Source organism: Nicotiana sylvestris, chromosome 3 (assembly GCF_000393655.2).
Source record: "Nicotiana sylvestris chromosome 3, ASM39365v2, whole genome shotgun sequence".
NCBI classification, from domain to species: Eukaryota; Viridiplantae; Streptophyta; class Magnoliopsida; order Solanales; family Solanaceae; genus Nicotiana; species Nicotiana sylvestris.
In genome coordinates, this window is record NC_091059.1 from 100,592,396 (window position 1) to 100,605,080 (window position 12,685).

General features: G+C 43.7%; 1 protein-coding gene across 1 annotated transcript; it reads right to left on the reverse strand.

The window, feature by feature from the left end:
- Positions 1 to 10,217: 10,217 nt before the first annotated feature.
- On the reverse strand, positions 10,218 to 11,328 carry LOC138887751 (uncharacterized). The gene is made up of 3 exons (XM_070169531.1): positions 10,843 to 11,328; positions 10,560 to 10,695; positions 10,218 to 10,459 (listed from the first exon to the last, which is right to left on the reverse strand). Exons 1-3 carry the CDS (start codon positions 11,326 to 11,328, stop codon positions 10,218 to 10,220), a joined length of 864 nt encoding a protein of 287 aa, XP_070025632.1.
- Between the last annotated feature and the right edge of the window lie 1,357 nt (positions 11,329 to 12,685).

Below are 12,685 nucleotides of genomic sequence, written 5' to 3' on the forward strand. Positions count from 1 at the left end.
GGAGGTATAAGAGTCACTGTTTCCAGCCCTAAAAAATTTGAGGGTCAAGTGAGCTCGAGTCATAATCCAACTCGGAGACTGAACCCAAAATAGTTAAAATACAAATGCCCAAAAGGTCGCTCCGACCAAAGGTGTAAGAGCCATTGTCGCCAGCACAAAAACACAAAACTTGAGGGTCAATTGAGCTCAATTCGTAATCCGACTCGGAGACTGAACCCAAGACAGACAAGCAAAAATGTAAGGGCTCCAACTCTAGCTTACATTAAAGGCCGCATCGACCGAACGCGTAAGAGCCCCCGGGTATGCTAGATGAGCCTCGGAGCCACATTACGATTATAAGGATTCTCGCCAACTCCGAAACCAGTCCACCTGGTCAAAAGCAAAGCAGAAAGGGATATGCAGGAAATAAAGCTTCAGGTTTTCTTTTATTTACATACGCAAAAGGTTCATTCTCCATCTACAAACGCGCTCTACGAATATCACATACAAAATGACTAAATCTACACCCTGCTCCAGAAGGCTGCGGCCTACCAGTCTCATCTTCACTCTCTGCGGCGTCGGCCAGAAGCGACCGAGCGTCTGCCCTCACTCGAGCCAGCTCTTCCGGGAGAACGAAACATTTGGCGCCGATCTCTTCAAGTACCTCTTTTCGGGATCTGCAATGAACATATTCCTCGATCCTCTCTTCACGATTGAGGGCCCTCTACAACTCAGTTTGAGCATCGGTAGCATCCTTCAAATGAATCGTTATCTCTTGGTCAGCTTAGTCCAACTCAATATTGCTTCAGCCTGAGCATCAACGATCTCGGCCCTGACCTTCAAAAGTTCGGACTCGAGCTTCGCAATCATATTCGCTTGAACTAAAGCATTGTCATGGGCCAAGTGGAGTTAGGCCTCGACGGCAGGAACTTTAGCCAAGGCACCCTTCTCCTCTGAAACTTGAGCCTGCACCTGAGCTCTCAGCTCGCCACAGTCGTTCCTAACTCGGTTGACTTCACCCCTAAGGTGCTCCAGAGCCTCCATCCTTTTCTACAACTGAGATAGGCAAGAAGTTAGCCTAAAAGGTTAAAAGGCAAAATGCATACCATGAGAAGTTACCTGCTCCATCAAATAGCTCTCGTAATTCAAGCTCCGGTACGCCTCATATCGCCAGTGCATCAACTTAACTTCCTTCTCCTCGCAGAGGAGCTTAAGGGACCTACCCTCATCTAGAGCCTTCTGAAGCCTAGATCCATGATGAAGTAGTTCAGACCTAAGCCTATCAAAGGCCTGCAGAAGAAAAACCCGATAAGGAAGAGAAGGTACAAGATGCGAAAGGCCTATGCCAAAACTCACCGCGAAGTGAAGTGGACGGACTTCCTCGAAGGCCGAGCACACCTCTGTTGGTCTAGCCCCCTCGACCCTAGAAGAACCAACCTCAGTCAAAGCATGATCACTCGGAGGAACCACCGCTCCGGAACCGGAGACTTCACAGCAGGCTCGGGCGATGTTTTCTCCTCGAAGACTCGAACCCGTTTAGCCCTGCCAAAATCTCCATCGCACTGCGAGTGCATATCCCGTTTATCACCACCGACCTTCTGCTCGGAAGCTGACAACTCCTCCCCCTCTCCGGGGGAGCATAGCCACGCCCCTAGGGACCTTCCGACAGCTACGACAACAAGGTCAATACATAAAAAGAGGAAAATGCCATCTTAAATATACGAAGGTAAAGATAAAAGCGGCGTACACACATACCTTGGTATTTTTCTTCCCACCTGCCCTGAGATACGGCTCGCCACCTACACTCTTCATAAGTCGAATCGGTCACCAACCTCCGGACCCAGCCGGGCAGATCAGGAACTTTGCCCGGCGCCCATGAAGTTGCTGCAGAAAAGAAAGAAACACAATTACTAAACTAGCTTTCGCCACGAGCGAATCTAAGAAAGCACGAGACACTCCACTCACACGTGTAATTCCATTCCTCGGAAAAGGGCATAAGTTCCACGGGAATAACATCAATCATCCAGACCCGGATGAATCGGCTGACCCACTCTCGATCTCCATCTTCCTCATCATCAACAACAAAGGGAGTAGACGAACGACACCGCAAGGTTAGCAGGCCTCGATGATGAAAGGGCTGGTACAACCCGACGAGGTGATTGAGCGTGAATTCAAGCTCTGCCTTCTCCGCAAAGATCCTCATCATCAGCACTACCCGCCAAAACGACGGATGTATCTACACCAAAGTAACTCGATACTTTAAATAGAAATTGAGCACGACCCTATCAAGGGGGCCTAGTGCGAAAGGATACAAGTACACGTTCAGGAATCCATCGGCGGGGTCCGTAATATCCTCATCCGGGAAAAGTGCTTACAACGCTATCCCTTCTCCCCATCCGCAGTTTCTCCTCACTATCTCCAGATGCTCCTCTCTTATCAAAGACATGGTCTTCAGAGTAAACTCCCGTGGATCCTGAGCACTAGGAGTGGAACTCTCCCCTTCCTGTCGGGCAGGCCCCAAAGTGACAGTCATGACTATAGTAGAACTAGAAAACTGAAGCAGGAACCTACATGAACACTTTTGCGCTTGAGGTAACGAAGGATTCGACGCCAAGGTGAAAGGATAGCTATCTAAAATAATGGAATCTTCCAAGAAGCGGGAGACACCTCATATATATGTGGGGAATAGCAACGGTTCGCCTACCCAAGATAGGCCTCGGGAGGTCAATGGCTTTGGTACAGATCCCAAGGTGGTAACCGACCCCAAAGATCTCCTTCAAAAGGAAGTTAGACCCCGAAAGGTTAGCGACATCATCTCCAATCTCGAGAAGGCATACAGCCTCGAAGGCTCCTCCCAAGAAGAAAAGAAAACACTTCAAGCTCCGTCCATGAGGGTTCGACCTTAGGACACCACCCGGCCATGGGTAACCTCTCCACAGGAACCCATCTACAACGCCCTAAAATATTATCTACATCAAATCTAAAGTAAATCTCCAGGAGCCTGAAGTTGACCTTCACTCAGAGACCACCCTCGAATATTCCAAGGTTCGATACGCCATCTTCATGTGGTTCGAGGGCCCCGAAAATTCGAGTCTATTGGATCCCTTTGGGCTTGGTCCAAGGGACCACGGTAGGCTCGAAGAAAAGCCATTTTCATCAGCCAAAAACTGGAAAGAATATCGACAATCGTCGACAAAGGCATACAGTCAAAATCCCCGCAAACGTACAAGAATATGAAAGAATATGGCGAATACCAAAAGCTGAAGTAAAGAATATGTCCTTTTATTTCATAAATATTGGCTTACAACTACCCCGAGGGGTCCTTACATACAATTACAAAATCCCACAAGGGGTCCTTACACAGAAACAAAGGGGTATACACCCATAGTGAAAACCTAAGAACCTAGTCCATCCTCGAAGGTTCATCTCTGGTATTAGCATCCCCGAGCGTTGCCTCCTCAAGCTCACATCCTCGGAGGCAACTACTTCGATCGTCATTTCCTCTAGGGTCCCAGCTCAATCCCGCGAAAAGTCCTCGCTGAGGGAGAAGATGAAGAAGAGGAAAAGGGGGGATATAGAAGAGGTAGAGAAAAGAGACATAGCCCGCCGAAGCCAAAGGTTGAAGATTCGGCGGGCCCCAGCCTTGGCGACCGGGTGTGCTATTTTATCCCTCGGGAAAGAAAAAACCCAAGGGATGAAGTGCCACACCAGGCCAAGGTAGGAGAGTGAGCAGTGGTGCATAGTCCGAATAACTTTCTAAAAGAGGGGAAGGTCGATTCCTTATCTGTCGTCATCCCGAGCTAATGAGGACAGCAATAACAATCGCAACAACAACGGTAGCGACGACAAAACGATATAATCTTGACCGACAAAGGGAAGCTCAAGCAAGAGGCCGCAACACGGCCTATCAGAACGCTGCCAAACAACCCTAAGGCCATGGTGATCAATAATAGAGGAAATGGCATGGAGAAAGGGATGAATGAGCAGATGAAGACACTTGGATAGAAAAACAACCCCAGAACGCCCCCATTTATAGGAGATAATGACACGGTCATTGAGGCCTTTGGAAGACTGATCGGCACATGCAATTACTGTGTTCTTGAAAAACCGAATCGATGGTGGTACTTTCACCTTGGAGAACGGGATTCGACAGTGCATTGAATGAAGTCGAAAACACAAATCCATGGGATGTCCCAGTTATCGTAAAAACTCGCACCATAATTTGCGTCATCAGTATGATGTCATCTCGGGAAGCTCAAGGAGTCGGGTATCAGAATCGTTTCCCATCACTTCGTTCTGAGAAATGTGGAGACTATCTGTATGCGGTGAAATCAGAAGGCTTAGTTCTTACTATCAGGTCACTTCAGAAGAACACCTCGAGACCCGAGGACGCGAAGCTGTGACCGAGTTCCCTCCCTCAGAGCTCGTCGAGGTCCGACTTAAAGAAGATACAGATTGAGGCTAGAGTCAAATGGGGAACTCCCCAGGCACACGGCTAAGTCTGACAAAGCCGACCTACCCGGAACCTGCGCCAAGGCGTCATGTCTAGCCATCCCATCCCCCTGCCTTTGCAATTAATGTATTTTGTACTATGATGGAATTTTCCTCCTATATAAGGGGGATCCCCATCACTTTGTCAAGGGCGGCTGTTGCTCCAACCATTCTACATAAGATCAATAACAACTCTCTCTTTCCTTTCTCTAACTTGCTCGCTCGAGGCTGCCTCTTTCATTTATTGCTTTCATACTTGTTCCTCATTTATTGCTTGATATTGGCCATAAAGAGCCTCCTTTAATTATATTCTAACTGTTATTCCCTTCCCGGTTACCCCCAATGGCTTGAGCTCGAGCCCAAGCATCGACCTCGAGGCCTCTCATTGGTTAGTCCGAGGCCCGGATAACAAGCCCCCGCCCCCCGGTTTGATTATAACTCTGTTTTAGCTCGCATTTCATCTCTTATCTTCATACGCCTAGCATCAACTACTTTAACAACTAGTATAAAAATAGATCATGTATTTTTAGAGTCTCTTTTACAAATTTAATTGGTATTACCATTTTCATGGTAAATAGCTGAAAAGCATGTTGGGTTCTACAGCTTGGGTTGTGGCTGCAAATGGAATTCTGCGGCTCGTCATTTTTCTGCGATCGCAGAATTCCTTCTGCAAACCGCGCATGTTTGCTTCTGCACCCTTTTATTACCTTGTGCTTCAGAACACTCCTTTTAGAGTTGGATTTCATCTTGAGCGACTAAACTTCCAACATTCCCACAATTTGCACAATTTCATTAGTTTCGGGAATACAATTCAATACTTTTGGACTAAAACAAAAGCTTAAAAGGTACTAATAAGCAGTCAAAATCCCCACTTATCAACTCTCCCAACTTAAGTCTTTGCTTGTCCTCAAGCAAATAAAATTAGTTCCCACTTCTAAAAGTTAAGGGTCATTTCAGCGAGTTAAAGCTGAGCCATCCACATATCAGTTGGGAACAACAATTACCCACACTACTCATGCATTAGCACATATAGTTCTAATGTGACATTTGAGCTTCAAGAATTGACTTTACTCATCAAGGACTCTTGCTCTATCATATAGGCCATGGTGCACTCCAAACTCTTCCTCCTCTACTTTCCATTTGCCAGGCTCACTTAAGAAATTTATCATTCAATCCAAAGATTTTGAAAGGTGCACTCATCTCTCTCAAGAGAATGTCACAAGTACGGCTTCATGTACCATATGCTTTCCCCTCATGTAGATCGCCACTAATATAAGCTCACTCGGTTTGAAATCAAGTAGGACTTCATTCGAGATGTAACGAAGGCTTTTGGGTTGGGGTAGGATACCATATGGGTAAGTGGTTACACCTTTCCTTAAGCACTCCATCTTTCATTTCTCGACTCATAATTTGCCAATTCTTAGAGGCACTTTCTTTTCATTTGGGACTAGAGAGACTTAGCATCACTCTTTCTTGATCATTTCATTCTTTTTCTCCCTTTTTGATTTCTCCATGTTTGGGATCATTACCTCTTTTTGAATCCATTCAACCCTTCCACTTATTCACTTTTTGCATTTTTTTTGTTCTTTTGTTGTCTTGCCTTCTCTTCTCATAGAGATCATTTCTTTTCTCTTTTTGTTCTTTGATACCTTTTTCAAGTTCCTCCTATCCCCCTAAACTTATGTTTTAAGCCATTTGTTTCACAAGAGAGTTAAGAAAAGCTCGGGTGCCAAGAGAGGGTCACGAAAAACGGGTAAAGACTTGTAACATGGTTATCAAATGAGAAAGGCTAGAGGCTCAAAGGAGTTGATTAGGGATAATGACATCGTTGGCAATAGAAAACTCAAACGGGCCAAGGAGAGGCTACAATCACTTCTCACACCAAGAAAAACTTAAGATTTCTCCTTGAGACACATTCGAGGCAAGTTCTAGACCCTTCACATGGATACTTGGACTAGCAACAATTAATCTTACCCCTCACGCAACCAGATTGTAAAAGAGGATAAAGTCAAGGGCCCACAACGACCACATTTAAGTTTTAAAGATCACTATGGTCCAATTAAACCACTCGATGATTTCCAAAGTCAACACAAGAGTCACAAAGTCACTAACTAGAACTATTTCTTTCAAAACCTTGTCCTTAGCCAAGAGTTTCTCATCAGGAAAGGAGTCATTGATTTCAAGGCCGTCATGCGGTCGTCCCCTCCTCCTCCAAACGAGACAAGTGGTCCGCCACTTGGTTTTCACTCCCTTTTCTATCTAGGATGTCAATATCAAATTCTTGCAATAAAAGAACTCGTCTCATCAACCAAGCTTTGGACTTCTTCTTGCTCATAAGATAACGAAGCATCACATGATCCGGTGGACAATGACTTTTGCACCCATCAAGTACACGCAGAACTTCTCAATTGCAAGGAGCTCTTTCTCTATAATGGTATAGTTGACTTGGGCACTATTCATGGTCTTACTAGCATAGTAGACCAGATGGAAAAATTTGTTGACGCATTGTCCCAAAACAATCCTAACCGCTACGTCACTTGTATCACACATGAGTTCAAAAGGATCACTCCAATTTGGAGCGATGATGATGGGATTAGTTGTCAACTTGAACTTAAACAATTCAAAATCATTCATGCAATCATCATTGAAGTTGAACTTATCATCCTTCTCAAGAAGCTTGCACAACAAATTCACCACCTTAGAGAAACCTTTGTTGTAGCACCGGTAAAAACCCGCATGGCCTAAGAAACTCCGCACACCCTTCACCAAAGTTGGAGGTGGAAGTTTAGGAATAACCTCAATCTTCGCTTTGTCCATTTCAATTCCATTCTTTGAGATTTTGTGGCCAAGGACAATGCCTTCCTCGACCATGAAATGGCATTTCTCCCAATTAAGCATCAAATTTGTTCCTTTACATCTAGCCAACTATCCAAATTTGCAAGACAATCACCAAAAGAATCCTTAACCACAGAGAAGTCATCCATGAAAACTTCAAGGTAATCCTCCACCATGTCTGTGAAGATAGCCATCATACAACTTTGAAAAGTCGTTGGTGCATTGCACAAACCAAATGGCATCCGCTTGAAGGCAAAAGTACCATAGGGACATGTAAAGGTTGTTTTCTCTTAATATTTCAGAGCAATAAGAATTTGGTTGTAGCCCGAATACCCATCAAGAAAGCAATGGAAAGTATGGTCGATTAATCTATCAAGCATTTGATCTAAGAAAGGAAGTGGAAAGTGATCCTTCCTTGTGACTTTGTTGAACTTGCGATAGTCCATATAAACACCCCATTCGGTTGTCATTCTTTTAGGAATCAGCTCATTCTTGTAATTGGTGACCGCCGTCATGCCCCCCTTCTTTGGGACACATTGAACCGGAGAAGTCCACGAACTATCGGAGATGGGGTAGAAAACCCTAGAATCCAACCACTTGATAATCTCCTTCTTGACAACTTCTTGCATAGCCTCATTGAGTCTCCTTTGATTTTCAATAGATGGTTTGGCTCCATCCTCCAACTTGATCTTATGCATGCAAAAGGCGGGGCTTATCCCCCTAATATCTGCCAATGTCCACCCAATAGCCTTCTTCATCTTTTGTAGCACTACCAATGGGGAATCTACCTGAATGTTAGTCAAACAAGAGGAAAGAATAACCGGTAAAGTAGAACAAGGGCCAAGAAATTTATACCATAGATGTGGAGGCAATGGCTTCAACTCCAACATAGGGGGATCTTCAATAGAAGTCTTTGTAGGAAGAGTTGTCCTATTTTCAAGAACCAAAGATAATTTCCGGAGTGCATAATTGTACGACCCTATTCCTTGCAAAGAGTTCACATATTCTATGAAACCATCCATCTCGTCATCATCAAAGTTGAGAAAGACGGCCTCCAACATATCACCAACATTGGTTGTAGCACTTGTATCATCAACAATAATATTGGTCACTAAGTTCACAAAAGAACACACCTCACTGCTATTTGGTTGCCGCATGGACTTGCACATATGGAATACCACTTTTTTATCACCAATCCAGAATGTAAGTTCTTCGGCTTCAACATCACAAAGAGCCTTCCCCATAGTAAGGAAAGGTCTTCTACGAATAATCGGCACTTCATAATCAACCTCACAATCTAGAATGACAAAATCCTCCGGAAGAATGAATTTATCAACACGAACCAAGATATCTTCAATCACTCCCAAAGGCCTCTCATAGTACGATCGATCATTTGCAATCTCACAGAGGTGGGTCTTGGTTTCCCAATCCCCAAAGTCTTTAAAACCGAATAGGGCATCAAATTAATACTTTCCCCAAGATCAAAAAAGAGCTTTAGCAAACTCGGCACTTCCAGTTGTACAAGGATTCGTTAAAGCACTGAGATCCTCCAATTTAGGATCCATTGAATGCAAAATTGCACTCACTTGATGAGTGACACCCAATAGCCTTCTTCATCTTTTGTATAACCGCCAATGGGGAATCTACCTGAACGTTAGTCAAACAAGAGTAAAGAATAACCGGTAAAGTAGAACAAGGGCCAAGAAATTTATACTAGAGATGTGGAGGCAATGGCTTCAACTCCAACGTAGGGGGATCTTCAATAGAAGGCTTTGTAGGAGGAGTTGTCCTATTTTCAAGATCCAAAGATAATTTTCGGAGTGCATAATTGTACGACTCTATTCCTTGCAAAGAGTTCACATATTCCATGAAACCATCCATCTCGTCATCATCAAAGTTGAGCAAGACGGCCTCCAACATATCACCAACATTGATTGTAGCACTTGTATTATCAACAATAATATTGGTCACTAAGTTCACAAAAGAACACACCTCACTGCTATTTGGTTGCCGCATGGACTTGCACATATGGAATACCACTTTTTTATCACCAATCCAGAATGTAATTCTCCGGCTTCAACATCACAAAGAGCCTTCCCCACAGTAAGGAAAGGTCTTCTACGAATAATCGGCATTTCATAATCAACCTTACAATCTAGAATGACAAAATCCTCCGGAAGAATGAATTTACCAACACGAACCAAGATATCTTCAATCACTCCCAAAGGCCTCTCATAGTACGATCGATCATTTGCAATCTCACAGAGATGGGTCTTGGTTGCCCAATCCCCAAAGTCTTTGAAACCGAATAGGGCATCAAATTAATACTTGCCCCAAGATCACAAAGAGCTTTAGCAAACTCGGCACTTCCAGTTGTACAAGGATTCATTAAAAGCACCAAGATCCTCTAATTTAGGAGCCATTGAATGCAAAATTGCACTCACTTGATGAGTGACACCTAATAGCCTTCTTCATCTTTTGTAGCACTGCCAATGCGGAATCTACCTGAATGTTAGTCAAACAAGAGGAAAGAATAACCGGTAAAGTAGAACAAGGGCCAAGAAATTTATACCAGAGATGTGGAGGCAATGGCTTCAACTCCAAGGTAGGGGGATATTCAATAGAAGGCTTTGTAGGAGGATTTGTCCTATTTTCAATATCAAAAGATAATTTTCGGAGTGCATAATTGTACGACCCTATTCCTTGCAAAGAGTTCACATATTCCATGAAATCATCCATCTCGTCATCATCAAAGTTGAGCAAAACGGCCTCCAACATATCACCAACATTGATTGTAGCACTTGTATCATCAATAATAACATTGGTCACTAAGTTCACAAAAGAACACACCTCACTGCTATTTGGTTGCCGCATGGACTTGCACATATGGAATACCACTTTTTATCACCAATCTAGAATGTAAGTTCTCCAGCTTCAACATCACAAAAAGCCTTCCCCATAGTAAGGAAAGGTCTTTTACGAATAATCGGCACTTCATAATCAACCTCACAATCTAGAATGACAAAATCCTCTGGAAGAATGAATTTATCAACACGAACCAAGATATCTTCAATCACTCCCAAAGGCCTCTCATAGTACGATCGATCATTTGCAATCTCACAGAGGTGGGTCTTGGTTGCCCAATCCCCAAAGTCTTTAAAACCGAATAGGGCATCAATTAATACTTTCCCCAAGATCACAAAGAGCTTTAGCAAACTCGGCACTTCCAGTTGTACAAGGATTCGTGAAAGCACCGAGATCCTCCAATTTAGGAGCCATTGAATGCAAAATTGCACTCACTTGATGAGTGACTTTGATAGTTTCAAAATTCATTGACCGCTTCTTTGTCACGAGATCCTTCATAAACTTGGCATAACCGGGAATTTGTTCCTAAGCTTCAACCAATGGGACATTGATTGAGAGACTCTTCATCATTTGAATAAACTTCTTAAATTGATTCTCACCATTTTTCTTAGCAAGTCATTGAGGGTATGGTGGTGGAGGCTTAGGTAATGGTGCCTTAGCCTTTTGCACTACCGGCTCCGGTATGTTAATAATGTGTTCCCTAGACGGCTTCACCTCCTCTTGAGTTTCTTCCACACTATCATCAATATCAATCCGAACTTCATCATTAGGTTGCACCACATTGTTCGGGATCTCTTCTTCTTGCACCACTTGCTCATCATCCACAAGGTTCCTTCGACTTGAGGTGGGTGCATTCCGACCTCTTCCACTTCTTGTAGTAACGGCCATGGCATGTCCCATGTTGTTTCCACCCTTTGGGTTTACTACCGTGTCACTTAGTAATGCCCTTTTAGGGAGAGAATTTAGAGCTTGAGAGATTTTCCCCATTTGAACTTCTAAGTTGCGGATTGATGTGTTGTGTGACCTAAGTTGGGAATACGAATCGACATTATTTTCCATCTTTTGCTTGAACATATTTTCAATTTGTCCCATCTCATTGTTTGAAGAACTTGGACCATGGAAAGGATAAGGAGGTGGGTTTCTCGGTTGTCGATACATTGGGGGCCTTTGAAAACCCGACCCCCAGTTGCCTTGATTGTTGTTCCATCCGCCTTGATTGTTACCCCCCCCCCAATTTCCTTGATTATTTTCACTTATTGTTGTTATGCCAATTCCCTTGATTATTGTTTCCGCTCCAATTGTCTTAATTGGTAGAATTTCAATTGCCTTGATTGTTTTGTGGTCACCATTGTTGTTGGTTTGGGCCTTGGAAGTTGTTTTATTGCCCTTGAAAGTTGTTCACATATTGCACTTCTTTCTCTTGTTCATTATAGGAACCATCTTGCTCAAAACCACTATCTTCTTGCACATAGTTCTCTACTCGATTTTGCACTTGTGGACCCTTGGTCCTCCTCTTGTTCACCATCATGTTCACTCCCTCCATGGCATTGACTTGCTTGGGATTTTGCACTTGATTTAGTTGGGCCTTTGCTAGTTGCTCATAGTGGTTGTCAGCTCGGCAATGGCTTGCCCATGGTCTTGCAATTCTTTGTGAAGGTGGATCATGTTTGGGTTACCTTGGTGGAACTATGGCCCGGGATTGCCAAGCTGATGACGTTTTCACCATCTCATCAAAAATCTCACATGCCTCCACATAAGGCATGTCATGAAGTTCCCACCGGCAAGTTAATTTACTACACATTGATTGGTTGTGCTAATACCGTGATAGAAAGTTTTTTGAATCATGTTCTCCGTCATATCGTTGTTGGGACATTCTTAACAATTGTTCTATAAAGTTCCCATATCTCGTGTAATGGTTTATTCGATTCTTGCTTGAATGCCAAAATCTCATCTCGAAGTGTATCCATGTGCCCCGGAGAGAAGAACTTAGAAATAAACTATTCCGCCAACTCATCCCAAGTGTGAATAGAATGGTTTGGCAAACGTTCCAACCAATCTAAAGCTTTCCCCCGTAGAGAGAAGGGAAAGAGTCTTAGCCTCAATGCATCCTTGAAGACATTTGTTTGTTTGCTCCCCCAACAAGTATCCACAAACCCCTTCAAATATTTGTATGCATTTTGAATTGGAGCACCAGTAAAGAAACCTCGTTGCTCAAGCAAAGTTAGCATCACATTTGTGATTTGAAAGTTGACCGCCCTAATATAGGGATGGACTATTGCACTTGCATATCTTTCATTGGGTAATATCCAGTGTGGAGCCGCTCGTGGTGGAGGTGGGGTGGAGCGGGGACATTGTCATGAGGCACTCGGCCTCTTCTATTGGCTTGAGGTTCAATAGGAACCTCATCAACTTGCTCATCATCAACGTCCACATCTTCCAAAAGCAAATTTTCGACCTCATTGTTCCCATGGTTGTACCTACAATTTCTCACACAAGTTAGTAATACGGAAGGAAA

Coding starts and splice junctions, on each gene's coding strand:
- LOC138887751 (XM_070169531.1), bottom strand. CDS start 11,328: ATGTATCGACAACCGAGAAACCCACCTCCTTATCCTTTCCATGGTCCA. Junction 10,696..10,842: donor TTATTAACATACCGGAGCCG/GTAGTGCAAAAG, acceptor GTTGAAGCTTAG/GAACAAATTCCCGGTTATGC. Junction 10,460..10,559: donor TCCTAAATTGGAGGATCTCG/GTGCTTTCACGA, acceptor TCGGTTTTAAAG/ACTTTGGGGATTGGGCAACC.